We start from the raw sequence: 27074 nt of genomic DNA on the forward strand, positions 1-27074 counted from the left end.
GGGGCGTCACAAGACCTAGAGCTGCACTGGGGCACAAGCCCCCCTAGGGGGGTCCATGGGCATGCTCCCCTGTAAGAACATTTAGTCTATTTTAACGTTTAAATGCATCAATCTGGTGCACTTTGAAGAGAAATTCAGAGGTTAGACTTAATTATTCTGATCTATGGATGGGAATATTTGTGCTGTAGCCTGAACTATTTTGCACTTCAGAATTTTGACCATGCACACACAGGTGGAATAGTTTTTTCTTCATATTTTTGCATTAATGTCACTAGGAAGCATACCAGTAGAAATATATATTCACATTTGTAAGTGTGATTGTCTGGAATCTGGCAATATAATAACCATTATGGTGGGCTACACTGGCTAAGCAATTTACAAAAATGTCTGTGCTGACATAAATAGTTTACATGAGAATACATTATAAAGCTGGAGACCATGTAGAAATTTTGTTGCAATTTCAAAACCAGATTACCCGGGAACCGCTTATTGTACCGATGCATGTGTTGAGTGAAGAGTTTGTGAAATATTTCACAGAGTAATGGTGTACAGAGATTTATGCAGAATGCAAATATGATAACATTTCATGTAAGTTCAATGTTAATTTTCTCACAAACCTGGCACTAATATCATTGGAAAGCTTAGATTGTGGTTGAGGTGGTTGTGGTTGGCTGAGTCAGAGGGAGAGCAGGTGTGCGGTTGTGAAGAAGTTGGTAATTTCATGGCGCAGATTAACACTTTTGCATGCACTATATCCATCTCACATCTCATTAGGGGCTGAGCCCCCCCTAAAGGTCTGATCCTAGAATCGCCCCTGCTGCTACTTCATACTTGTACTCCACTACACCTCAGAGGAAAATGTTGTAATGTTTACTGCACTACATTTATCTGACATCTTTTGCTTTATTGCTTCACGCTGGGCTTGTTTCTGCAGCCGCTCATTGAGCATCGGATACAGTTAAAACTATTGAGGAAATATTTTCCATTGGTCCAGTATTAAATGAGATCGCAGTCGGCAACGGTGAAACAAGCTACAATGTAAGTTAATGGACGTCAATTGTCCAGCTTGTATTTACGTTCATAAAAGTGCTTGTTTTGCCGCTGACAGACTCAGATTAATATTCTAAGTGTCTGACAACATTATGGAAAGGATTTCTAAGGAGGTTGATCTTTCTGTTAGAGTAAGATCCTTTTTTTAAAGATAAAAAGTCCGCAAAATTGCGTTCGCTAAACCCACCAGACTCCATGTAAATAAACAGTAATTTTAGCATCGTAAAATATGGACATTCTAGAACATGTCTGAGCTCTGAGCAGCGCTTGCTCTGGCTTGAGTTTGCGCGTGTAGCGTGCGCAAATCAGCGCGACTATATGTTTGGTCAATGTTTTCTTTCTTTCATTCCAATTTCGGGTCTGTCAGTCACAGTGAAAACCGGGGACATTTCCGTCTGGTCACCCTATACCAGATGTTGTAACAGCGGTGATGCTGTGTATTGTTTACGGTCCTCGCCACCACCAGACTAATCAGCATTGCAGATTGAACATGTAGCTGGACTTGAATGGTCTTCTTTTGACTGAAAGTACTGCCAAACAACACTTTTTCTGCTCACCAGTTCCATTTTCTCTTTCTCACAGCTTACTGCATTGAACGCTCCACCTACGTAAACACCTTGCCGTAATCAACGGCAGCGTCATTACGTCGACCAGCGTAGCGCGCGGAGTGCAAGTGTAGGGTTCGGTGGAAAAAAATCCGAAGGTTCGGCAGAAACCGAACCCCGTCAAAAAGCCCAATATTCAGCCGAATCCAAAGCCGAATCCTGGATTCGGTGCATCTCTACTAGTAAGTTCAGTCGGCTCAGCTCGACGCGCAATCATAACTAATGACCAACAAAATCCAAGTCTCTTCTCTGTTTCTTTTTGTTTTAAGGGAGTTGTGTAAGACCACATTAGACCACAAGTTTACTTGGACTTTTTTTTTATTAAAACTTACTTAGTTAACACTTTAATGAAGGTTGTTTCTATATTGCATTATATGCACGTTTTTAAGGCATTATGATGCATTGATTAAACTATTTCTAAATGTTTAAAATCATGCATGACAACTTATATGTAAATGAAAATGGACGGGGGGTGGGGGGTGGTGGTGTTAGAATTCATCATGGGGGCGACAGAAACTACGCACTATAGCTTTAACAAGGCCCAACCAGTCTAGTACCTAGGTAAGGACTACTAGCCAGTCAGAAGCAGAGTATGAGGGCGTGTCCTGACAGTACCTAGGTAAGGACTACTAGCCAGTCAGAAGCAGAGTATGAGGGCGTGCCCTGACAGTACCTAGGTAAGGACTACTAGCCAGTCAGAAGCAGAGTATGAGGGCGTGCCCTGCAGTACCTAGGTAAGGACTACTAGCCAGTCAGAAGCAGAGTATGAGGGCGTGTCCTGACAGTACCTAGGTAAGGACTACTAGCCAGTCAGAAGCAGAGTATGAGGGCGTGTCCTGACAGTACCTAGGTAAGGACTACTAGCCAGTCAGAAGCAGAGTATGAGGGCGTGCCCTGACAGTACCTAGGTAAGGACTACTAGCCAGTCAGAAGCAGAGTATGAGGGCGTGCCCTGACAGTACCTAGGTAAGGACTACTAGCCAGTCAGAAGCAGAGTATGAGGGCGTGCCCTGACAGTACCTAGGTAAGGACTACTAGCCAGTCAGAAGCAGAGTATGAGGGCGTGTCCTGACAGTACCTAGGTAAGGACTACTAGCCAGTCAGAAGCAGAGTATGAGGGCGTGTCCTGACAGTACCTAGGTAAGGACTACTAGCCAGTCAGAAGCAGAGTATGAGGGCGTGCCCTGACAGTACCTAGGTAAGGACTACTAGCCAGTCAGAAGCAGAGTATGAGGGCGTGCCCTGACAGTACCTAGGTAAGGACTACTAGCCAGTCAGAAGCAGAGTATGAGTAGGGTTGGGAACCGAACCCTATACTTTTATCAGTACCGACCGAATCACGTCGGTATTGGTTCACGTAAAATCAAACGGTGCCAAATTTCGGTGCTGGTTTGTTTGTTTGCTAACTTTGTTTGTTTTGCCAACTTTGTTTTCCTCCTCACATGCTGCTCGGAGAGCTCACAGGCCGGCCAGACATTAATATCAACCCCGTTATTATTATTGTTAGCTGCCGCTGATTCTGGATGTGAATTAGCCTGTGAGGCATTCAGGTTTATTCAGAAATAACCTCTCTCAGCTAAAGGCTGGAGGTAGGACGAGACACGACAACATCCCGTCTGATATTTACTGGGTTTGTTTGTGAAATCACTGCCGCCAACACTGCTAACGTTGGGCAGGTCAGATAGCTCCCGTTAGCTAGCTGCTGCCTCTGGATGCAGCCAGGCGGCCAGTGTAGCTCTGTGTTAGCCCCGAAGGCACGCGGAGCAGACCAGACTAAGCCCCGGGAGTCAGTGAGGCTGTGGCGGGGGCACACTAGACTGGTCCTACCAGACTCTGGTCCATTTCATTTGTCCAGAGAGTCTGGCCTCTCTCCATTGACAAGTGTTAACTTCCTTGAAGGCGGGTACTCTGTTGAAGTTTAAAACTATTGGATCTGCCCAGAGCCACTCTGGATCTGCCATAACCAATCACTAACGTTTGGTCGTGACGTATGTCATGCACATGTGCAACGAGAGCGGAGACCGTGATGGCTTATATTTAGTATTAGCATCGCTAGCGTTAGCCTTAGCCAACTCCTTGACCACTAACGGAGCGAGCTGGAAAATCAAACTGTTCCCGAACCCCGTGGGGAGGAGGGCCACAACATCATGGCCACCAACACAACTCAGCAAAGATTGTTCTTGCTCGGGCTTTAACTTCTGGATATTCGGCAGCGTTGCTACAACGGACCGAATGGCTTCGCTCGCATCTTTCTAGTGCACGTCCTCGACGTCATCGTTCTCAGCCACTCCCTCTGTTCGCTGATTGGACCGCCAAATATTGGACTGAAAAAAACCCAACAATATACCGCAAACCCAGACGGAGTACTGAAGGGAAATGAAAATTGAGCGGAAGTAAGTAGGAGGGCGGAGCCAGGCTAGGGGCACACTCCTCAGTCAGCCAATTTGTTTTAGCGAGCAAATGGCTAAATTTATTGTGCCGACCTTGAAAGTAATAACGAGATGACATATTATTCATAGCAAGCTAACCGTTGAGGTGTTGAGCGGGCGCGGCTCTTACCTGAAAGAGTTGACATGCTAGTCTTTCTTAAAAAGAATTACACGAGAACTACTTAGTAGTAGTAGCAGTAGTTTGACCTATGTTTGAACTTGAGTGTGTTTTTTTTTATGTTTACTGTCCATTGTTCATGTTGTTATATTTTTAGGAGGGGGATAAAATGTTCATATAGGGTGGGGAGGGTGTTTGTATTGTGTTTAAATAAATTGTTTAAACTGAGAAGTTGTGAGTTTTTTTTAACTGTAATTAAATGTTGTAGTTGTTACAACCAGGTGTTACAGTTTCAGTAAGCGTAAGGTACCGAAAAAAGTACCGTTGAATACCGAGACTGAACACCAGGCACCGGTACCGTTATTGGTTCAGATGCAAAAGGTACCCAACCTTAAGTATGGGGGCGTGCCATGCTAGCAGCTAGGCGAGCATTATAACGTGTGTTCCAAAGTGACCACGTTTGTCTCTGAAGTAAAGGCTGGACTACAATAGAGCTGTTTGGAGCAGTTTGTGAACAGTGTTTTCTGTTGGAGATGGTAAGTCCCTTTGGGGGGGACTTTGGGCTTTTTCACTTTGTAAACCTATAACATACACAAAAAAGATATATAACGCAATGAAGGAAAGGGAAGAAAAAAAAGCCAAAAAGCATAATATGAGCACTTTAAGGTAGTTTAAATGTTTTATTCATCAATTGACTTGTTGAATGTTATGCTTGATTGTTTTAGTTCTACCTGTGTTCTACATTGCTTGTATGGTGTGTGGCACTGCTGGCTGTAAACCAAATTGCCCCTCGGGGATAATAACGTTTCCTTGACCTTGTTGTAATCGGAGTTCTCCGTTGTTGTTTTTTGATAGCCAATCTGGCCATGCGTGAGTGTTAGTGCATGTGGTTGTAAAATGAAAAGAGCTATGTGGAGGCAATCCCAGCATGCCGTTTTATTCAGTATTTCGAGTACAGTTCCTTTGACTTCTATTTCCCCAGAGGGGGCTTGTAACACAAGACAGGTTAGGAATAATTCAATGTTTTGAGAAATATGCTTATTTAAGGACTTTAATCCACTACATTCTTTAGATAATGCCCTTACTTTCTGCACAACAACTGACATCTGGAGTCCCTGCACACTGCCTTAAAATCAATGACGGTGATTACAAAGACAGACGCAAGACAAACTACAGATATGTATTCAGCACATTCTTTAAATTCCATGCTGCTGATTTAATGATGTTCTGTCTGGTTAGTGGTTTGGCCACCTGAGAGTCTGCAGTGCTCAGTTTCCAAAGATTAAGGGCGTTTTCACACCGACAGCCTTTAGTTCGGTTGAATGGAATGGTGCGGTTCGTTTGGGCAGGTGAGAACGCGGCAATCGAACACTGCTGCGCACTAAAAGCGGATCAAACAAGCGTACCGAAACCTGCTTGAAGAGGTGGTCTCGGTACGCTTTCAATCGAACTCTGGAGCGGTTCGTTTGTGGTGAGAACGTGATCCGTACTCGAACCGCATCAACTATGTCTGAGCTAATGTCTCCTGTAGTCAGGTGTGTTTAGCAATCTGTGCTGCAGCAGCAGAGCAGCAAAGTGTAGCAGCTTGCAGTGTTTCTATCACAGAAAAAGACAGCAGTCAAGCTTGCCGTCCATCACTCCTATCTCCGTGGTCAAACCAGCTGCCGCTAAAATTGGAGACAGACGCCGGCAGAGCAGAGCAAAGTCTCGGTGACCAGAACAGACGTAGTCACGTCTCTTGCGAAACAATGTCTGATCATTTTAATGAAATGAGCTGGTTTGACCACTAGACCAGAACACAGGACCTTCTTCCTGTATTTACTTTCTTGCTCCCGCCCCCAGACATATCCGACCAATAAGAGGGCTGGATGTTCTTGCCTGATTTGTAATGATTTTTCCAGGTGTAAAACCAAACTGCTCCAAGTTTACTAACTCACCAACTGATTCTGACCAGAGCAAACAAACTACAGGTGTGAAAACCAATTTCCTCAAACCCATAAGACCTTGTGTTTGGGGTTGTTTTCTAAAGGTAGTTCAGATTATCTTCTGAATCCAGACCACACTGAACTTCTGACACAAATCCCAATCAATATGTGATTTCTTTTATTTTTAAATACCGTTGACGTTTCCACCCTCATTAATAAAAGTGCATGACCTGCTCCTTGGAGGCTGTGGGCTACACACAAGTGGTGCAATGATGTTAGCCTAACTATACTCATACAGCAACAATGACATTTTTACAAAGTTTAGATAAAAGAAAACTAGTACAACTTGCAAAACCACTGCTCTGCTCCTTAATCAGTCCCTCCAGGATTTCACGATGTCGCGATCGCGTCAATTCAACCAATCACCGTGACTTTGGTGCGACTCGCAATTTTGAGTTTCCCGCGACTTCAACCAATCCCAGCAGTCCTGCGTAACTCTGAGTGCCACTGACCAAGCGGGAGTGAGAGAGAGAGCTTCCGATATGAAGACGAGACTCAAACATCTCACATTTACCAAGAAAACGTACAGCGAAAGACCGTGCTAAACATTTCAGACCGCCCTGCCAACCAATTTTAACATCAATGTACGCTGTAACGTTTTTTTCACTCTAAAGTCAGCGACTGCTGTTTCAATCCTGTCGGCTGTCTGCAGCGGGCGGGGGCGGGGCTGCTGCTCATACAGTTCCCCCCGCTGACACGCACACACACAAACACACACGGTGGATGCAGGAAAAACCGGAGATGAGACGACACGATGACCTAAGTTGAGGACAGCTACTCTCGTTATTGTAAGTGCAACGATAAGTTAAAGTCCAGTAAGTAACGTTACTTTATCAAACCGTATGAATGTGTGTCCCAGGCCAGGCCAGGTTAGGAAATGAACTAACAATGTAAAGATCAACAAGCCAACGACACATATGTTCAGATTTGAATCATTCAATAAATTATTACTTTTTGTCTTAAATCCACCAGCCATTTTCATATTATACCAACATTTGCAGCATCCTGAGCCTTTTTGGTAAGGTTCCTAGGAAATCTCAGCCCAGAGTAGTTTTATTCTCCCCAAAACAAGTTTCCTTTTTATTTTTTAAGTTTTAACTATAAATTAAAAAAAAAAATCGCAACTTCATTTGCAACTTTTATTGTCATCGCAACTTTTATCGCAACATTTCACAAAAGCTCCCGCGAAATCAGGCATTTTGGGCCGCAACAATCTCAAAAAAAGGCCTCGAAATCCTGGCGGGACTGCTTAATCTTGTGTGTGTGTGTGTGTGTGTGTGTTTTTTGGGGGAGGATAGTCTATAAATGCTCCCTTGCGATGACTTTTACAACTGTGACTATCTTCACACTTGACTTTTTATCTAATGCCGCTTTCCTACTGCATGGCGTGATTCGCTCTTTTTTAGTTTTCCATTAGCAAAGGTCGTGGATAGTGCGTGTACGTGGTAGTTCTTGGTACCACTTAATTCGAGGTTCCAAGCGAGCTGAACCGATACTAGAAGGTTGAGCTAAACCACTGCACACCACTGATTGGTCAGAAAGAATCGCCACTAGCACGACACGGTACATCCTGCCATGGTTGGGCATGCGCCATTTCTAATTGGACAAGCTGCCGTTAGTCTGGATCAACGGAAGTACATTTCCAGGATCGTTTCCTGACATCCGGTGCGTAGCTCCCTCACCTTTCGCTCTGTGTTGCCGTTCTCAAAACCCCTTCGCTTTGGGAAACAACAACAACAACCTTCCAGCTAGCGAGCTACACGCTGAAAATGGCAAGTTGTGAAGAAAATATGGATGGTGCAACAAGGCAGGTCAGCGTGGTTCTTTCAGGGAATGATTGTAAAGATTTACAAAAAATATGTTTAGTGCATTTCCTCTCTAACTGGGACATGTGGGGACCGATTGGTGGAGATTGCTGTGGACGAAGTACACACGGAGATACACTGGTAAGAGCCAATGAGGTTTAACCATGTATCAGCTAATTTATATAGCTCGCGTCAAAGATGTTGTCTTGGTGACTTGGACTCGAGTCTACTCGAGTCACTGATTGATGACTTGATGTGACTTGACCCCCAATAAAAACTTAATACTTGCTTAAGACTTGGACTAAACGACTTGAGCCTTACTTGGGACTTGGCTCAAAGCTGGCTCCAGTTACTGTGTTGTGTCAACAGTTAACTTCATTTAATATTGTATGTGGCGTTGTCTTTCGTGGGGTGCAAATGTTCCACCAAAGCAAGTTACTTCCCGAGACTATTTTGCAGAGCCACCGTCGCTGCGTCCAGAGAAGATTGTGATTGGTTATGTTGTTTCGTTGCCCTGATTGGTTGTGGGTCAGCTTCCTGATTTCACAAACTACGGCGCGAAATCACAGAGCGTGCGTTTACGCTTTAATTTTGACAGCCCTAACATATATATCTATATATATACATTAGGGCTGTATATATATATATATATATATATATATATATATATATATATATATATATAGTTATAGTTTTATATGTATTTTGACCTGTTCATAGTAGTTAAATGTTTATGTTTGACCTTGTTCAGCTTTGTTGTCCTTGTTTTTAGATGTTTGTCTATTTCTTTGTATGTACATTAAGACCAAGAAAAGAACGTATGAAATTCCCTTTGTGCTATAGGAAATGTTGGGGATCACTAAAGTCGGCACCATTAATATTTGTAGCAAATTGGATGGCAATTCAATAGTTGTCAAGACATGTAGATAAAACCAAAAAATGACCTGCTGGTGGCACTAGAGGAAAAGTCAGTAGATCACCAAAGTAATTATGGTTCACCCTCTGGGAACCATGAATGTCTACAAAATTGCATAGCAATCCATCCAACAGTTGACTGACATTGCCATCCACAGAGCCATGTTGCTAACAATCAAACATTGGATCATATATTACAAATATTCTGGTCTGTTCATGAGAAGCTAACCCTAACGTGGATGGAGGTGGAGGGCTTGCTGTGAGAGGGACCTCTTTACTCAGTGTAAATAATAATGGAATGTGAACTCAGATACATGTCGGTCTGCATTAAGTGGGACCTACAGCTTAAACCAACAACATATAGTGCGTGCATTTACAAACCAGAATTCTCCCAATGAATTCAGTGTGTGTCTTTTAAAGAATTTAGTAGAAAGTATTCCTTGAAATGTCCTTTACTGAGTGCTGTGTAGCAGCCTGTCACGCATGGTTTACAGATTTAACTGTTAGTTGCACCCAGGTAAATGGGAGCATACTAAGAATAAACAAGTGGGCAGGACTTGAAGGCCCTGGCGTGGCCCAGCAGTTATGAAGACAAATATTTCCCCTCTGGATCAGTAAGGCGGGGAATAGGTGTGTTTGGAGAGGAGACAGAGGGGTGCTTTGTCCCCTTCTCTGACAGGTCAGCGCTCTCAATCTCTTCCCCCCCCATTTCCCTCTCTCTCTCTGCCAGTCTTCCTCACTAAATCCCACCTTCCAGCTCCCTCGTCCCCCTGCGCCCTCCTGGAGCTCACACAAACCATCTCACTTAAGAGATGCTATCGCTTCTCTGCCGTTCCCTCCTGCTCATCCTTGCTCAACAGGTAAGAAGAGCATTATCTTTTTCTATTCCAACACTACAGACACATTGAGACAAGGCACTCAACGCCTGCTATACCTAGATGCTTCGGTGTTCTCAGTAGCAGAGCACCAGCATTTTTCAGAATTTGCCTTTTCATTTTAATACTGGGAATATATTTATTTACATACAAAATCTAAAATAGCAATCAAGTAGCCATTAACAAAGTAACTTGGAAAATTTGGTTTTCACTGGTGTTGCTCTCATTTTATTGAGCTTAAAGATAGTCTTCCTGTCCGGAGTAAAAACTTGCAAAAGGGGAGCAAAGTCTGAGGTCTTTGTATTTAAAGCTCCTGTGGACCCATTTTCACACCATGAAATGAGCTCATTCAGTAAACCTGGCAGACAGGCTTCAGATTTTTGGCATAACCCTCAGTGACCCTTGGAAGCAGTGAGTAGTCAGGGGAATTGGAGCACACAAGTGGCACCATGCATTGATTACATCATTGCAAATACCAAGCAAAGCAAACATATTAGTTTTAGAGGACTGAACACAAGCATTTATAATCTGTTGGGCTGTCATCGCTCTGAGCTATGTGCAGTTTACACCTTGACATAGACTTACATTTTAAATGCCTTCTTACTCTCTGAGCAGTTAGGCTTGAAGGTTCAAAACATTGGCTATGTAACCATAATAGATAAAATGCTTCAATTGCAAACTAAATGTTATTATATCATTTGTGGTCGTAGTTAAAAGAAAGAAGTTGAGATTCTAGCTGATTAGGCTTAATATCTCAGTTGTTTTAAGGGGTCTTTTTGTCATTTTTTGCTTTTTTAAATTCTATCTGTAACTGAAAATATGAGGTGAGTAAGATATACCTCAAGAAATCCCACAATGGCTTACAATCCCAAATATTTAGACCTTCACCTGTCAATGATGATGCAAAATGAGGATGGTTACATATGCCAAATGCTGCTATTATTCAGGGAGTAGCTCGTGAATGAGTGAACAAGGGAGAGGTTTTAGACACAGCTCATGACTAAATCTTACTAAACATTCAAGGCAGCTCTGTGAGAAAATGTGCCTCCAAACAGAGTTACATTCATCAGGCGGCAAGAAACACGAGTTGATTTGTAGCTTCGTGACGTATAAATAAGCAATTGTTTGCTTACAAGTTAGCTATATCGATTATTTAAGCTGATGATATGTCAATGTTATGATTACAGCGAGCTTCCGCTGACTCAACTGGCCAACACACACATTTTCCGTACAACTGTACACCTTCTGACTCAAGTTTCTCTCGTTCACCAACAAAGACTAGATTCAGGCTATGTTTAGACGGAAATGACCTGAAGAGAGAACGCAAAAGTGGCGTTGCGTTCTCACTTTTTATTCCGCATTTTGACGAGCGCTATGGGGGGGAAATCTGCGTGCATATGGTGACACAAAAGTGTGTGAAATGTGATCCACCAAGTCTGCGTGCCTGCGTAGAACCTTCCTTCTACTCGTCTACCTCTCCTCCTCCTCCTCTCTCCCTCTCCTCTCTCTAGTAGCGCGAAGCGAACAACAAAAGCTGGCAATTTTGTCTGAACAGATGAGGAGGTGGACTTATTGCTCCAAACAATGCGCACACACACACACACACACACACACACACTCGCACAGTCGCACAGTGCGTTTTTACTCTTTAGACAGGAACGCGATGGTGGAGTGTTTTTAAGATTTCCACTCTGGAGGGTGGTTTCACTTTTTTGCGTTTTTAAGCCCCAAAAACGCCGTCGCCGTCTAAACGAAAGGCACATATGATCAAATATTTGACGTTTTCACCCGCGAGCATATTGGTGTAAACACGACCTCATTGTCTTAACTCACCTAAAAACACACTTCATTCAAACTCAAACTGCTCCAACAATCTCCAACTCTGGTTGGGTCAAAATAAATCCTTAATTCATAGAGTAAGATATGAATATATGCCGGCTCCATAGGCTGGGCCACCCCCCCAGCGTCTCATTTCATTATCACTGAGTTTACCAAACTATAGGTGTGAAAGCACCCCTAGACTACAAGATATCTTATGTGCCAGTTTGACATTTTGCACAAGGGCTGCTTGATTATGGAAAGAAATCATGATCACAATTATTTTGGTCGATATTGAAATGACGATTATTTAACACAATTACACATTGTCTTTTGGAAAGATGTAGCAATTACTGAACTTACAAAACAGTGAAACCACTTCTTTTTTTTTTTTTTTTTTAAACAAATACTTTTGCCATTTTAACTTTTTTTTTTCTTCCACAAACACAAGCAAGAGTTTATTTGCTAAACCTAATGTACAAAAAAAAAAAAAATCCCGATTAAAATTTAGATTAATTGCACAGCCCTATTTTGCACCAGAGGAAACTTTGAGATACCCAGTTCTATATCCGAGTCTAGGTTGGGGGAGTTGTTGACCTGGCTGGTCTCCAAAATTATTAGCAACCGTCCTTTGGAAACCATGTCCATATTTATGAAAATACCTTTGGATTCCAGTCAGATCTCAAACAGAATAAGGTCTGCCTGCTGACTTAATACTGATTTCCAATAGCCTTGCACCTACATGTGACGTGTGTAGAACTACAACCACGAATATCCAAGTTTCATGGTGGAAAATATCTTGCTTTTGACCAGAGTCTTGAGGGACAAACAGAAGACAGATTGACTGACGAGTGCAATGTTCATCCAGATGCAATAAGTACATAAATGTAGGCAAAGGTGTTACTGTTGTCCATTCAACATTTTCTGCCTAAGTCTAAATTCTAAAGGTAGAACTGAGGTCTGGGTGTGCTCAGCAACTCTTTCCAAGCAAAACATACAGAAGCGAAAAGGGATACAAATGTGGATTCTTTTTTTTCTTTTTTTATCTCAAAGCTATTTGGTATACAATGAGCTTTCTCTAAGATGAGCAGATCAAAAAATTCAATAAAGCAGCAGCTGCTGCTGCTTCAAGAATAAACAGAATTTGTACATCCAAATCCCTGCCCAATTTTTTTCATCAAAGGATCTCTGTCCTCTTCACCCAGTGCTTCAGCAGGGCTCAGAACAATGGACAGCTGGCTCCTCGAGATGGGCGGGCTGCGGCTGAGAGGCGGCAGTTCTGCCAGTGGCCCTGCAAGTGTCGGCAAAGACCCTATTGTTCCCCGGGAGTGAGCTCTGTCCTGGATGGGTGTGGCTGCTGCAAGAGCTGTGCCAGGCAGATCGGAGAGCCGTGCAACGAGAGGGACGTCTGTGACCCGCACAAGAGCATGTACTGTGACTTTTCAGCTGACAAGCCAAGATTTGAGGTCGGAGTGTGTGCATGTGAGTGCCTCTCATCTTTTCCCTGAATCAGTCATGGTAGGATAGGTCAAGGTACTAGGGGTGCTAACCATTTTCTGTTTCAAACTAGAGCTTGGGCAGTATGATGCATACGGTTACCTGGTGTTCAGGCTGAAAGCAGCGCTATGTTAAAAACAATGCAAGGGGCTGCGCTGTTGTGCGGTGATGTTGGCGTAGTAGCCACACTGGGATCACCGCATGACACCCACTGGCCCAAATAGCAGTTTTTCAAATAGCAGAAAGGAGTGGCTGTTAAACGGTGAAAACGTTAACAGATACACTTTAAGACTAATCAATAAAGCCATCTACACAGCTAATGTTTTACTCGTGCTTTAAGTATGGACCTGCAGCATATTTTTACATTTCAAGTCTATTTTCTTCCAGCGTATTGGGTTGCTGCACCAACGAGTACCAGAGCCCTGACATGTTTCCCTTATTCTTTCTCATTCAGACTTGATGGCAGTAGGCTGTGACCTGAATGGGGCCCACTATGAGAACGGCGAAGGTTTCGAGCCCAGCCCCCTCTATAAGTGCACATGTATTGCTGGAGCCATCGGCTGTACCCCTGCATTCATCCAGAAGCCCGCTGGTCTCTTAGGCCCTGCACCGCTGATGAGCAACATGCCAGCCGGCATTCGCAGTGGCCAGAACCCAAAGAAGCACCAACAGGATACGACCTACATGTCAGGTGTGTTTATAGAGTGAACCTGTGGAGAAAGGCCAGCTTGTCTGGCCTGGAATGCTAATTGCTGTCCAGGTTAGCCGGTTGGGGAGTGGGTGTTTCATTACTCTGGCAGTGTGAGGAGTGAGGAAAACAGTAAGATGGATGGTTCCAATTATAAGCAGGAAGAGGGACAACTCACTTCCACTTCGATGTACCAGCATAGTGTGTTTGCTTTGCATGAAACTCTGCAGAAATATATCTAGATAATGGCGTGTCAGGGAATCACTAATTTAATTTGTTAAAACACAGCACCTTGTTTAGATTTAAAACATCCACACAAGGTTCCAGTTCAGCAGAATGGCTTTTTCCACTCATTCCACTTAAAGTGGCCATATTATGCTCATTTTCAGGTTCATAATTGCAATTTGAGATTGTATCAGAATAGGGTTACATGGTTTAATATTTAAAAAATACATATTTTTTAGGGGTGTGCAAAAAAATCGATTCGTATTCAAATCGAGATTCAAGCTCTACCGATTCAAAATCGATTTATAGAATTCCAAAAGTCGATTCATATTAAAAAAAGAATATGTACTGCACATTGCTGCAGCTCCTCTTTTCACCCTGTGTTCAGGTCTCTGTTTCAGCTACAGAGTGAGACCTCTCAACTTCTCTAAGATCTTTGTTGTCAGTCACACATCCTCAGTAGCTAGGTAAGGACTACATGAGCTAGCTAGCTGTTTCTCCAACTTCAGCAGTACAAGGCATGATTAGCCGGGAGACTTCTTCTAAACGAGGGCGCACTTCCAACTTTGTGTGGAATACCTGCAGAACAGGGACATGGAAGTAGTTCTTTACTATTTATTTTGTAGATTAGGGTGAACTTGTTTTGCCATTGAGAACGAGATAGCATGCTAACGGTTAGCCCCCTACGCCCCTCGTCTCGGCTAGTGACGTAAAAAGCCCTGCAGATGTTGACCAGCTGACCCAGAGACTGAAGACAGGACACATTCAGAAACCGGATCTCACTCAAAACAGCATGGATGTTTTTTTTCAAAGTTTGTATGCGTGTGGAAGCACCAGAGACACAAAATAACACCCCAAATCCTAGAAAAAGAGATTTTTTCATAATATGGGCTCTTTAAAGCGTAACTCTCGCCAAAATGCAACCTAGGGTCTTTTTGTGAATGTACCTGAGTCAAACTTTAGTTTAAAAGCATAATTAGGACAGAAGCGCCAATTTTAAGATTTACCATATCTTCGTTTTTCGGTCAAATGGCCTTTTGAATGGGAGTGCTAGGGACACTACTATGATAGCATCAAAATCAACATTTTTAAAACAATAAGAAGGCTCGACACTACATGAAACTTTGCTCGAAGTATCACCGGGGGCTCTACACATGAACTCAGCATTGAGAACATTGTTTGTGTACACAGAGTTTACTAAAAAGAAGTTTTGAAACACTTACTTTAGCAGTTGTTGTTGTTTCTGGGCGCTACCATCTCCGAATGCAACGTAACAGGGAGGAGAGTAAAGATGGAAAGCTCCTAAAGCTTAGTTCCATATAAATGCACGGATTATTTCTTGTTTTGTCGTTAGTGAAAAACAATATTGACTTGTAGTTGAAAAAGGAGCCTCATATAAGAATGACATTTCCTCCTATAGAGTCCTTTCATTTGCATTTGGAGACTGACAATTTTTGAGTGGCGAGATGGTAGCGCCCGGAAACAACGACAAAACCTTTTTTAGTAAACTCTGTGTACACAAACAATGTTCTCAATGCTGAGTTCATGTGTAGAGCCCCCGGTGATACTTGGAGCAAAGTTTCATGTTGTGTCGAGCCTTCTTAGTGGTTTAAAAATGTTGATTTTGATGCGATCATAGTAGTGTCCCTAGCACTCCCATTTAAAAGGCCATTTGACTGAAAAACTAAGATATGGCAAATCTTAAAATTGGCGATTCCGTCCTAAATATGCTTTTAAACCAAAGTTTGACTCGGGTACATTCACAAAAACACCCTAGGTTGCATTTTGGCGAGAGTTCCGCTTTAACTAATGTACGTACAGCCTCAAAGGAAACTGAAAATGAATTCCCTCTTGGTGGGTAAGGTAAGACCAGGTATTTGGGGTGTGTGCTCTTCTTGGCAGTACAGTGGCACAGAGACTAGATCTTTGTGTAGGGTGTTGTTGACACAGTGCCCTTTAACTGTAATACTGAAAGCTTACAGGGATCCTCCTTTAGCCTGGAAGAAGAACTGTCTGATCCAGACCACGCCCTGGAGCCCCTGCTCTAAAACATGCGGCCTGGGCATCTCTGTGCGCGTCACCAACGACAACAGCAAATGTGAGATGAGGAAGTCCCGACGCCTGTGTCTGCTGCGACCGTGTGGGAAGAGTGTGATGAAGAGTATTAAGGTGACAAGTTGGTCAAATTCTATCAAAGTATTGTTTTATATAAAAATCAACACTAATCAAATCAATGTTTTCCCCTAATAGGTGCCGAAGGGAAAGACATGCCGGCCTAAATTCCAAGCAAAGAAAGCAGAAAAGCTGACACTCTCGGGCTGTACCAGTACCAAGAAGTTTAAGCCCACGTACTGCGGTGTCTGTACAGACAAGCGCTGCTGTGTCCCAAACCAGTCACGTATGATCAAGGTCGACTTCACGTGCAAGGGGGGCTCCAACACACAGTGGAAGATGCAGTGGATAACATCCTGCGTGTGCCAGAGGAAGTGCAACGACCCAGGTGACATGTTTTCAGACCTGCGGCTACTCTAACGGATCCATCCAAGAAGTCCAGAGACACAGACGCAGGACTTGAGCCCTGCTGGGGCGGACTAAGGACTGAAACGTATGCATACTTTGGTCATTTAAGTTCTCCTCGGCAGTGGCGATGGGACTTGAGAAATCAAAGAAAGAAGAAGACAAAAACTCAAACTACAAAACCTCATTTCATAGGGAAGAATGGCTGGGATCATTAAATGAATTAGGAAATGTGTTTTAGTTATGATAGAATATTTTATAAACCCTGTCTTCAGGACATGTATGTGCAATAACAACAAGGAATATGGCCAGTGCATTAGCTGTAACAGCACACATTAACAGTACCTCATAATACTATGGTCAGGGAGCCCACACATGGCAAATCAGGTCATACTACAGATTCTTTTTACATGTTGTCCCTGCTTATTTTTAATCTGGTCACAAATTAGACAATATTGACATATAACTTATAAAGGTATATACAAAAGATTTGGTTGTGTGAAGTCCTTATTGAAAAATAATTACTGGTATAACTGTGTCCATGTTTGGACACCATTCGCCATTATTGGCCTTATCCGGACACATCCGGTCTGACGTCTTTCCAGCCTTTTAACGGTGCTTTTCCTGGGCGATCGCCCCCGAAGTGCAAATAGAATTAATTTATACACATCTAAGAATCTACATGTGAGTTTTCATATGTATGTACATGTACATTTGCATGTCAAATTAGTATACAAAAATGACTTTAAGGATAGAAAGCCGTAAGAACACTTGGGCGACGCTCAGGTGGCGGTATAACTTTACAAAGTGGAAATGATGGCGATCATACTGAATAATTTGGAAGCATGTCGTTTTACATTTTATTGTGAAGAACGGAAGTACGGTCCCGGATGTGTGGACAGCATTGATGTTAATTTGGGCGACTTGTTAATATGGTTAATACCCCAAAAAAACAGCAGTGCCCAGTGAGGTTTTACAGCGAGGACTGGGGGTGTCCGAGTATGGCCAACGGTAGCGCATTGCTAATTCACCGGTATTATCTTCCTTTATCTGACTCTTGGAAAGACAAAGCTAAAGTAAATGGTTAAAATAATATTCTGTTAGAGAGGAAAGAAGTTACACTTCCGTTTTACACCATTAACTTAACTGAAAACATCATTAATATTTGTATTTAAACAGATATTCTGATAGGACTTAGCATGGACACAGTTATTTTACAATGAAACAGTCATAGACACAGACATCTACACAAAGATATACAACAGCGCAGACCTTCATCTGGCAATGCGGAGTCTGGGTGCGTCTGGCACGAGTGTCCCCTTGGTGGCATCTAGATGTTGGTACTCTTCAATCAGTGAGCTGAGAGAGCTGATGGCCTCTGAGAAGCAGCTCTGCTCCATCCCGTCTACATGCAGGTAGTGGTGTAAGTGAGCCTTCAACAGGTGGGGAGGGAGCACAATGTGCTATTAAGTAATTATGTCTGACTTCCTCTTTTTCTTCAGTCTATGACATTTTCAAAAACAAAATGGCAAATGTCCATCACAAGTTACCACTACTGAAAGCTACACTACAGTATGTCTTCGATCTGTTTATACTGTCTAACCAACTGTCAAAAATCCCAAAGGTGTTCTATCATGAGTAAAGACAAAGAACTAGTTATCCAAACACATTTGACAAGGTTTAAAGGGAAATATTTGATGGCTTTGACTTATTAAATGATAAATTCCTTTGCTGAATCTTCTAATGCACCTTCTTCCTGTAGAGCTTGATGAAGCGTTCTCTCAGCTCCATGAATGTGAGCTTCACACAGGTGTTGTTGGCCAGGGCTAACAGGGCGTGGGAGTGACCCACGGGAGGCACTGAACACAGGCCCGTCTTCCAGCCTTCCTGGTTCCACGACACAAAGGGTAGCAAAGGCTTAAGTCTAGAGCAGGGAGAAAAGAAATGCATATGGAATGCATGACATTTTTATCAGAAAACAGCGTAGAAAATCTGCTTTGAGATAGAGGAAATATTGCATAGGATAGAATAACACAATGAAATAAAACATAATATTCATTATTAGTTTCACTTTTTTCCAGTTTAAACTAACTGTATATCCAAATACAATACACATTTTCTAAAGGTTCAGTCTGCCACTTTAAAAAAATAACAATTCCAGTGCTGGTTCCAATTTTGGATAGTCATCATGGAAACATTAATTGGTCATGTGACAAGGGCTGGGAAGATTGGCTGAACAGGCAGTGGCAATACACTCCCACCCGCCATCCTGTGCCCCCTTTCTAGCTCTGGCCCTGTTCCTTGGGCACATTTTTAAAAAAATATGGAAAAATATACAAGAGTTTTAGTGACACTTAAGAGTTGAACAGCACTGTTTGTATTCTTATTTGCTATCTTGTGACAAGGAGACATTTGTAAGATACTATGTTGAACACCACAAAAATGGTAATGACCCAGTGAAGGATCTCAACAGACTGATGTTATGGGCTGCAACATTTTCATTTTTTCTTCTTTAAAAAGTCCATCAGTTTCCCAAGATTGTGAGGTCTTCAAAATAAAAGAAATCTGGTTTGTCAAACCAGCCAAAGATATTCAGTTTACAATGATGCAGCAAGTCTCAAATGTAAGCAACTGGAACCAACCATGTTTGGAATATGTGACGATTCATCTGTCAACATGTGTTGGCGTTTAGTTTCGTAACAATTCGTAAAGTTAAACATTTGTTTTAACCAACAGAAAAATATGCTGCAATATAGTTTGTACAGTGATTATGTGTGTGCCCCTTAGAGTCTTTTGGTGGGCAATATTTCTGTGCTTCTCTTCCTCCTCCTCCCTCCCTCCCTCCCTCCCTTTCCTCCTCTTTTAGACCATGGTCACACACAAATATGTACTCTCACAGTAGCTTCTGTTTCAGCTTCTCTACATGAAAACAGCTGCTGCTGAATGGACCAGTCATGAATCAGTGCTGTCAGTGCTGAATGGGGGTACTATTTGGGAGAGTGAGTGTGAAGGTCATCTTTGGGCCTATCAGGGTGGTTGCACGGACTCGTCTGCTGTCTCGGTGCAGAAGGAGACGGATTGGGAGGATGGCGCTCTGACCTCTCGATGTTCCTGCGCAGGTCAGACACCTGCACGTTGCCCCTGACCATGAGGGCGCAGGCCAGGTAGAGGCTGTGCTTCGGGTCAGCTCGGATTAGCTGGTGGTCTTTACTGAAGGCATCGCTGAACATCTGATCCAGTCTAGAGGGCACAGTTAGAGGAGAACGACAAACACTTCACAATACTTCCAGACAGGGCTTTAAATTGACAACCAAATGTGGGTAAAAATGACCTTTGGCAGGTAACGTTTTAAAGTTATACTAGCCAATTTGGCCGGTGATGAAAGAAGCGAAGCGTCTGTCTGAATCTACAGGCTGCAGAAACAATGTGACAAGTTTTCCAGATTGCTCCGTTTTCTGCCAAGAAATTTGGGCGGTTTTGTGTTTGTTTAGCCTGGAAACGTAATCTTTATCAGGCCAACGCTGCTCGTAGTACTAATCTTACATTTCCCATGAACACTATGTCGCGACGTGTCAGACAACCGTTGGCTACGTGGCTAGCGTGCGGAATGGATTACGAGCTACGCTGAAGAAAAATAGAACGGAGCGAAACAAACCAGATTAGCTGAAAGTAAAGTAAAGTTAGTTAGGAAAACAAACAAACAAACAAACAAACAAACATTTGGCTAGTGGAAAATCTGACTGGTTGGTAACTTTTAAAACATACTAGCCATGTTGGCTGGTGATCAAAAAAGTTAAATTAAAGCCCTGCTTCGAGATATTACATCTACATCCTGGCAAAGACTAGCGTTTGTGGTTTGCTTGTTCAGCACCTAGACTGGCTTTCATACTCTGAAAGCCACGACCACCGGAGGGGAAGACGGTCTGTGCCACAATATGCAACTAAGGGCTGAAACGCTTACAAAGTGCCTCTAGCTAGTTAAAAACATCAGATTTAAGCATGTCAAAGGATTATTTTAGCTATCTACAGTAGGTCTTCCAGAGAGGACAAGTTAGCTGTTAGTGAGCTAATGTTAGGTATGTAATATTATTAGCAAGCTAAGACACTTAACATAATGCATAGCTTACTGATTTATCCACGTTATACTGTCAAAATGCTTTAGCTTAACTTACAGACATATTAGCTTTAAACTAACATTTGGATATTTGACTTGCTAACAAAATGCTTGGTGCAAACATTATGTTGGGCCTATCGTTAGCTTATGGCGTTTTTCCATTACATGGTACCTGCCCGACTCTACTCGCCTTTTTTGGTTTTCCATTATGAAAAAAAGTCCCTGGTACCTCCAAGCGAGCTGAGGCGATACCAAAAGGTGATGTGACAACCTGCAGACTACTGATTGGTCAGAGAGAATCGTCACTAAGTCATCATTGCTAGCGACAGACGGGGGTGTCCTGAACAAACCCGCCATTTTTAAATAGTTTAGTCAGGGGTGTTTTTTTTTTGTTGCAGCTTCTTTTGAAACAAAATTTGTCTTCTGGCTGTGACAACAGCCACATGCCGAGAGTCAAAAACAACACACCTTCCACGTTCTGTGTGTGTGTCGAGTTAGGTCACGGCAGTTTTCTGCGGCGGCGCTATGACGACCAGCCACGCTCGCCTCACGCATGAGGCGGTACTAAATCTGCAATGGAGAAAGGAGGACGGGACACCGCGGCCGAGTCGAGCCGATTTCTCATGTCTGTCTCCACTTTGGTTACATAAAAGCTCAGTGGCAGCTTATAAAAATGTAAGTTATGGGTTACGGCTGAACGATTAATCGTTTTCAAATCGAAATCCCGATTTGAAAGAATGCGAGTAGCTAATCGTGAGGGCCGTGATTAATCGAATGTTCAATATTTAGTTGAATGTTTGGTCTAACATTGGCTTAACATTTTTTATTCCTCTTTTTATTATTATAACTACTGTTTTAAATAAATGCTGGAATGTTACATATCACTTATTGCTGGAAATCCATATCTAAGGTCATATCTAAGTTCCGCTCATAAAGATACAGAGCAGTTTTGATGGTGTCTCATGTTATAATGTTCCATGACATGTTTTATCTGTTACTCAGACAATATTGAACTTAAGCTAAACTTAAAAAAAAAAAATAAGAAATTGCAAATCGAACTGTAATCACAATATCTGGCAGAAAAAACGCAATTAGATTTTTTCCTTAAATCGTTCAGCCCTATTATGGGTTATACACATTGTCGGTAGTGCATCCCATCACAGCAGCTTTTAGGCATTTTTCTGTTGTTTACTAGCAGACGGAATTGACGAGGAGTCACCGTGACACAATACAAGTCAATGGAGAACGATGACTTGTTTTTCCCTCCGGTGGTGCGGGACTTAAATGAGCTCTGTCTATAGTGTGTCTATTTATTGGCTACAGTAACTGAAGTGGCCTCGCAGGGATTTCAGGTATAGCTGAGTTAGACTGGGGGCCAAGAGGGCAATTACTGAGAAAGAAGAGTTGTTGTACCTTTATTTATACAGGCAAGTTCTGCTGAGCAGGCAAGACATTTTTAACCAACACCCTGCTTTGCATTCATAGTCATATATATATATATATATATATATATATTAACTTCTGGGAGTTTGCCCAGTACAACCACCAATCTTACTGACCAATGAGCAGCTCCTCTGGAGCAGATGAGGTCCATATGGCTCACACAAGACCACTTTCATGGTGGTTGTTGCTGGGGAGCAGGCGGGAGGGGAGGTGGTGGATCAAATGGTGTTTTTCCTGTCACAAGCCTGCAGCACTAAACTTTAAGATGCCAACATCCCACTAAAAAAATAAAAGCCAGCTTTGTGGTGTTCGCAGATCTTATGCCCCTTTTTTGAAATGATGGTACTACACTGAAAAAAAATTGGATTTGGTCCCTCCTAATACAGTGGTTACAGCTAGTCTATACAGAGCCAATGGCAACTGTTCTTAATAATGGAGTCATGTCACCCTCATTAAGCCTTAGTAGCAGCACTCGGCAGGGTTTTCCATTATCACCGCTGATATTTGCCCCGCTTTTAGAACCTTTGGCAACTGCATTGTGTAAAAGTGAAAATGTCAAAGGGGTTAAAATGGGCCAGGTAGAACACAAACTTTTGCTGCACGTCGTGGACGATATTCTTTTGGTTTCAAGTAACCCGCACACGACAACATCTGAGATCTCTTCAATTATTGATTCCTTTTCTATAATGTCTGGTTGGCCATGAGGGAGTCTTGGCACTTCAAGTGGATGCCATCAGGTTTGAATTATTTAGGGATTAAACTAACACTAGGCCTGGAAAAAATAATGCTAACTTATATCTCTTCAGTTATTCAAGCTATCCAACCTGTCCTACAAAACTGGGCACAAATGAATATGTCTTTATTAGGTAGGATTAATTTGGTTAAGATGATCGTCACTCCCAAGATAAATTATATTTTACATATGTTACCATTACATTTTCCACCCAATCTTTTAAAACTGTATAACACTGTTGTAGAGAGCGAGAGAGATGTGTGGGCAGGCAAAAAAGCAAGTTTTAACCGTACTAAACTATATGCGGCTAAAGAGAGTGGACAGCTTGCACTTTCCAAAATAAAATAGTTTTGCCAAAGAAACATGGACAAAGACTCATCAAATAATTAAGGCTAGTCCATATCTTATACCTAAAGCCTCTGTCTGGTTTAATAAAAAACTATTGATAGGAAAAAAAAACTGTTGCTAAAGGAATGGGCCAAATCAGGAATTCATCTTCTTGGTGACTTGGTTAGGGAAAACAAAATTAGATCATTCAATGAAATTGAGAGTGACTATGATCTTAGTCAACAGGATTTTTGGAAATGTCTACAGATCAGGCATTGTATTCTAACCAATAGAAAAAACAATCTTGATCCACCAACTAAGATCCAGGAGCTGTTTCATGTAGCTTGGCAGAAAAAAAGGTGGAGCCTCCACGTTCTACGGTCTTTTTCAAGGCGTACATGTACCCAGATTGGAAGGTTTGAGAATGTGTTGGGAAATAGATGTGGGTGAAAGAATTATAGATGACAGATGGGAAAAGCTGGTTGCCTCTTGGTATATCTGCTCAAGTGAAGCTCAAACTCAATTCACTTTGTATGAACTGTTAAACAGGAGTCACTGGACCCCAAGTACATTAGCCAGACTTAAGCTAAGGGACAGCAACACCTGCTGGAAATGTGAGAAAGAAGTTGGTACTCGTGTACACATGTTGTATTTCTGTGAGAAAAATGAGAACCTTTGGGAAGATGTTGTTATTCTCCTGAATAAGATATTTCAATTGCAGTTGACTAAATCTCCAGCTTTATGTGTTCTGGGTCTTCTACCGGGCGACATAGTTTTGAATGAACAGAAGAGATTATGGGTTTGTCTGGCCACAATAACAGGGTGTAGAATAATATTAAGACACTGGAAATCAACTAGCCCATGCTGTTTTAAGGAGTGGGTTGAGTTGATGACAAAAATAGCTACCTTTGAACGGGTTACTTATAGAGTCAGGGGGAGGGAAGATCATTTTCAGAAGAGTGGGGGGCTCCTTTTTGGATGTAATAGAAGAAATTAGAGATGCACCGATTCCAATTTTCTAGGCCGATTCCGATTTCATTTTTTCTAACTACTTTATAGCACGCACAAATATTTATTTTCTATCTTTTCTTTAATAGAACATTTTACATAGAACATTTCTTTAACAGATAATCAATCGCTATAAAGTAGAACTATATATATTACTCACATCTAAAGTGCAATGTTATGGAAGAACCATTTCCTTCTTTTCACATTCAATATCCAACTAAAATGTGATATATTTAGCAAACTAAACTTCTGTATGTATGAAAACAGGGGAAACAGGTAATGGCAATAACATAATATAAAAATAAAATAAATATAGCCTTATTGCAGTATAAAGATATTTCTCAAAACACACACACACACACAGGCCTGTTTGAACGTCAACAGTGACATTACCTGAAAACAGCGTGTGGTTCCTTTTTTAGCAAGTTTGCTTTATGTGTCATTGTGCATAAATATGAACACTACCGCTGCTGTCAACGGGCTTATCTGCTAACGTTAGTTACCGATGGTTACCTCGGAAAGATCCAGCAAATAGACGGTACCCTAGAGTGCGTTACCTGAAACTGATGATTTAACGTCACCGCTCATTTTACACTCAGTTGAGCAACAAAAATAAACGCTGAGGGAAGATTACTACGTTTTTAATATTGGTTTTGAGCGGTATGCATCCCCACTAACCTGGAAAGAGTTTTAAACAGTAACGTTAATCCAGCGTGTCGGAGGAATACGTCGTCTCCTGCAGCGGGGAGGCAGAGGGACCGCAGTGTTCGCTAACGTTAGCTTCTCATCTGGGGTCTGATAAACAGTAAATTCATCAAAGTCAGTGTGCCCAACGCTATTTTCCGATAAACTGTAGCTGTCATATGCCTGAGTTCATTTAATCAAAGAGGGCAAGTATTTGGGTAGTAGTCTGATTTCTATTATGGATTCCTCTGTTGTAGTCAAGGGATGCTTCTGTTTTGTGTAAAAAGAAAATTGGGGACAATTGCAACAAGGAGGGGAAAAAAACATAAAAGCTCCTGTTTTGGGGGCTCTTCCATTCGTTTTTTTTCAGTGATTCATCATCTCTGAAATGTTAATCATGTTATATGATCTATCATGTTATCAACCTTAAAACTTCAACTGGATACATGAATTTAAAACAAGAAAAGGAACAAAATGAGTTATTGAAGTGTTTGCCTGATGTAATGCATAGCAGTGGAACACAGTTCAGTGCACTGAACATCAGTTCAACCATTTTATTAATTAGTTTATTCCATTTGTCGTAACATAATATATATTGATATCAGAAAACATTATGACTTATATTGTGACAGTAGTTTTAACCACGTTACCCAGTAGCACTATGTGTTCATGTTGTGAGTTGTATGTTTTGTCAAAAAATGAAAAATAAAGAAGTTGTTGTAAGACATACAACCCAGAAGGGGTTGAAAAAAGAAAACGAAAATCAGATGATCTTTTAAATCGATTCTTTTCCCTGGAATCAATATGCTTTTTAAATTTCTTTAACCAATGATTCACCTAAATATGTTCTGTTTATACGGTACCGCCGACGGCGACTACATCATATCATTTTCCAGCCAAACAGCAAAAGTAGAGAAAGCAGAAAGTCCATCTCAAGTTCTTCTTTACAAAGTAAATAAATGTCAGACTGACTGACTTGTGATGTCATTCTTCTTAGAAAACTATCAGATCTTAGAAATGTCTCATGATATACTGTCTCAAAGTGTTTTATTCAACTTTTGTTTTTGTTAAAGAAGGAAAAGAACATCCTTGTAATCGACTATGGAATCACAATACTTCTAGAACCGCAACAAATGAAAATCGCAATACAAATCCAATCGGCACCCAGGTATCGTGAAAAGCATGTGGTCCCGGCCCTAATATCCAGGATTTAAAACAACTCTGAGGTAAAAAAAATAGCTGCAATGAGAGCCAAAGAGCTGACCTTCTGGTGGGGACACTGACATCTGCCAGTGTGTAGAGGGGGGTGAGGCTGGGCACCAGGTAGTGTAGACGGGGGAAGGGGACCAGGTTCATTGCAATCTCGTTCAGATCCATGTTGAGAGATCCCTCAAAACGAGCTGAGCTGAAACAAAAGGAAACTTAAGGTGACTTATAACTCTTCCTGCACATTTCAATATCTTTAGTTTTCTGTACCGTTTGGTTTTGCCTTACATTTGCACGGTTTAGAATTTATTACATTATACATATTACTTTTTACTTATTTTTTTATTGGATATATTACTTATCTTTTTATTGTATATATTACTTATCTTTTTTTATCTTTGTTTGTATAGATTTCTTATGTTTTATATTACACTTGTTGTACGTGTCCTTATTGCACCGTGGGTCGGAGAGAAACGTATTTTCAATTGCTCTGTATGTCTGGCACGTTGCAGAATTGACAATAAAGTCGACTTGACTTGATAAGCAACATTTAAAAAGGTACGAAAAAAATTAGCATGAAAAGGCATTTTCATTTTGAGACCTTCACGGTTTAACAATGCAATGCTCAATGAATTGGTAATAACTTAAGGAAAAACTCAGGAGCAGCACAACTCACTTCACATATGTGAAAAAGGTTCGGGAGATTTTTGATGAATTACACAAAAGCATTTAATGAACACTCAACTGAGGAAAGAATTCAGGCAGGCAGTACAGTTTAACCACCATGTGTTATCGCGTCATGTCCAGACTCTCTGAAGTACCTGTGTATTTAAACTCATGCTGGAGGCGTTACGTTTAGCTGAACCTTCACAAGGTAAACAAAGATATTGCGGACCCCCCAAATATCTCAGCACAGACATAATGTGTTATGCGTTTACTTTCTCTATGGCCTTGGTAGGCTGAGCAGCACTGTCTTATCATCCAGCTGCTACGTCTCCCGGCATCTATGGAGGCACAAAGTGAAAGCATTCC

At 41.8% G+C, this 27074-nt stretch overlaps 2 protein-coding genes across 6 annotated transcripts in view; one reads left to right on the forward strand and one right to left on the reverse strand.

Annotated features, from left to right (window-relative positions):
• tube1 (tubulin, epsilon 1) overlaps positions 1 to 27074 on the reverse strand; it is a 38432-nt gene that overhangs the window by 1988 nt on the left and 9370 nt on the right. The window contains exons 9-12 of one of the 4 annotated variants that reach the window (XM_078274014.1): positions 26101 to 26241; positions 19627 to 19767; positions 18277 to 18451; positions 17800 to 17960 (exon numbers count right to left, since the gene is read on the reverse strand). In XM_078274014.1, coding sequence (XP_078130140.1) covers positions 17802 to 17960; positions 18277 to 18451; positions 19627 to 19767; positions 26101 to 26241 — 616 coding nt within the window. In that variant the 3' untranslated portion in view covers positions 17800 to 17801. Of the gene's footprint in view, positions 1 to 16762; positions 17961 to 18276; positions 18452 to 19626; positions 19768 to 26100; positions 26242 to 27074 lie in introns of those variants that run through there. The other 3 variants (XM_078274013.1, XM_078274016.1, XM_078274015.1) reach the window with 3 other exon arrangements.
• ccn6 (cellular communication network factor 6) lies at positions 9633 to 16696 on the forward strand. Of its 2 annotated transcripts, none has more exons than XM_078274017.1 (5): positions 9633 to 9767; positions 12806 to 13082; positions 13552 to 13788; positions 15986 to 16179; positions 16261 to 16696. In XM_078274017.1, the coding sequence occupies exons 1-5, from the start codon at positions 9720 to 9722 to the stop codon at positions 16540 to 16542; spliced, it is 1038 nt and encodes a 345-aa protein (XP_078130143.1). In that variant the 5' UTR covers positions 9633 to 9719; the 3' UTR covers positions 16543 to 16696. The 2 variants fall into 2 exon arrangements, with proteins under 2 accessions (XP_078130143.1, XP_078130144.1); XM_078274018.1 differs by having other exon boundaries at positions 16007 to 16179.

This window comes from Sander vitreus, chromosome 18, assembly GCF_031162955.1.
Source record: "Sander vitreus isolate 19-12246 chromosome 18, sanVit1, whole genome shotgun sequence".
NCBI lineage: Eukaryota > Metazoa > Chordata > Actinopteri > Perciformes > Percidae > Sander > Sander vitreus.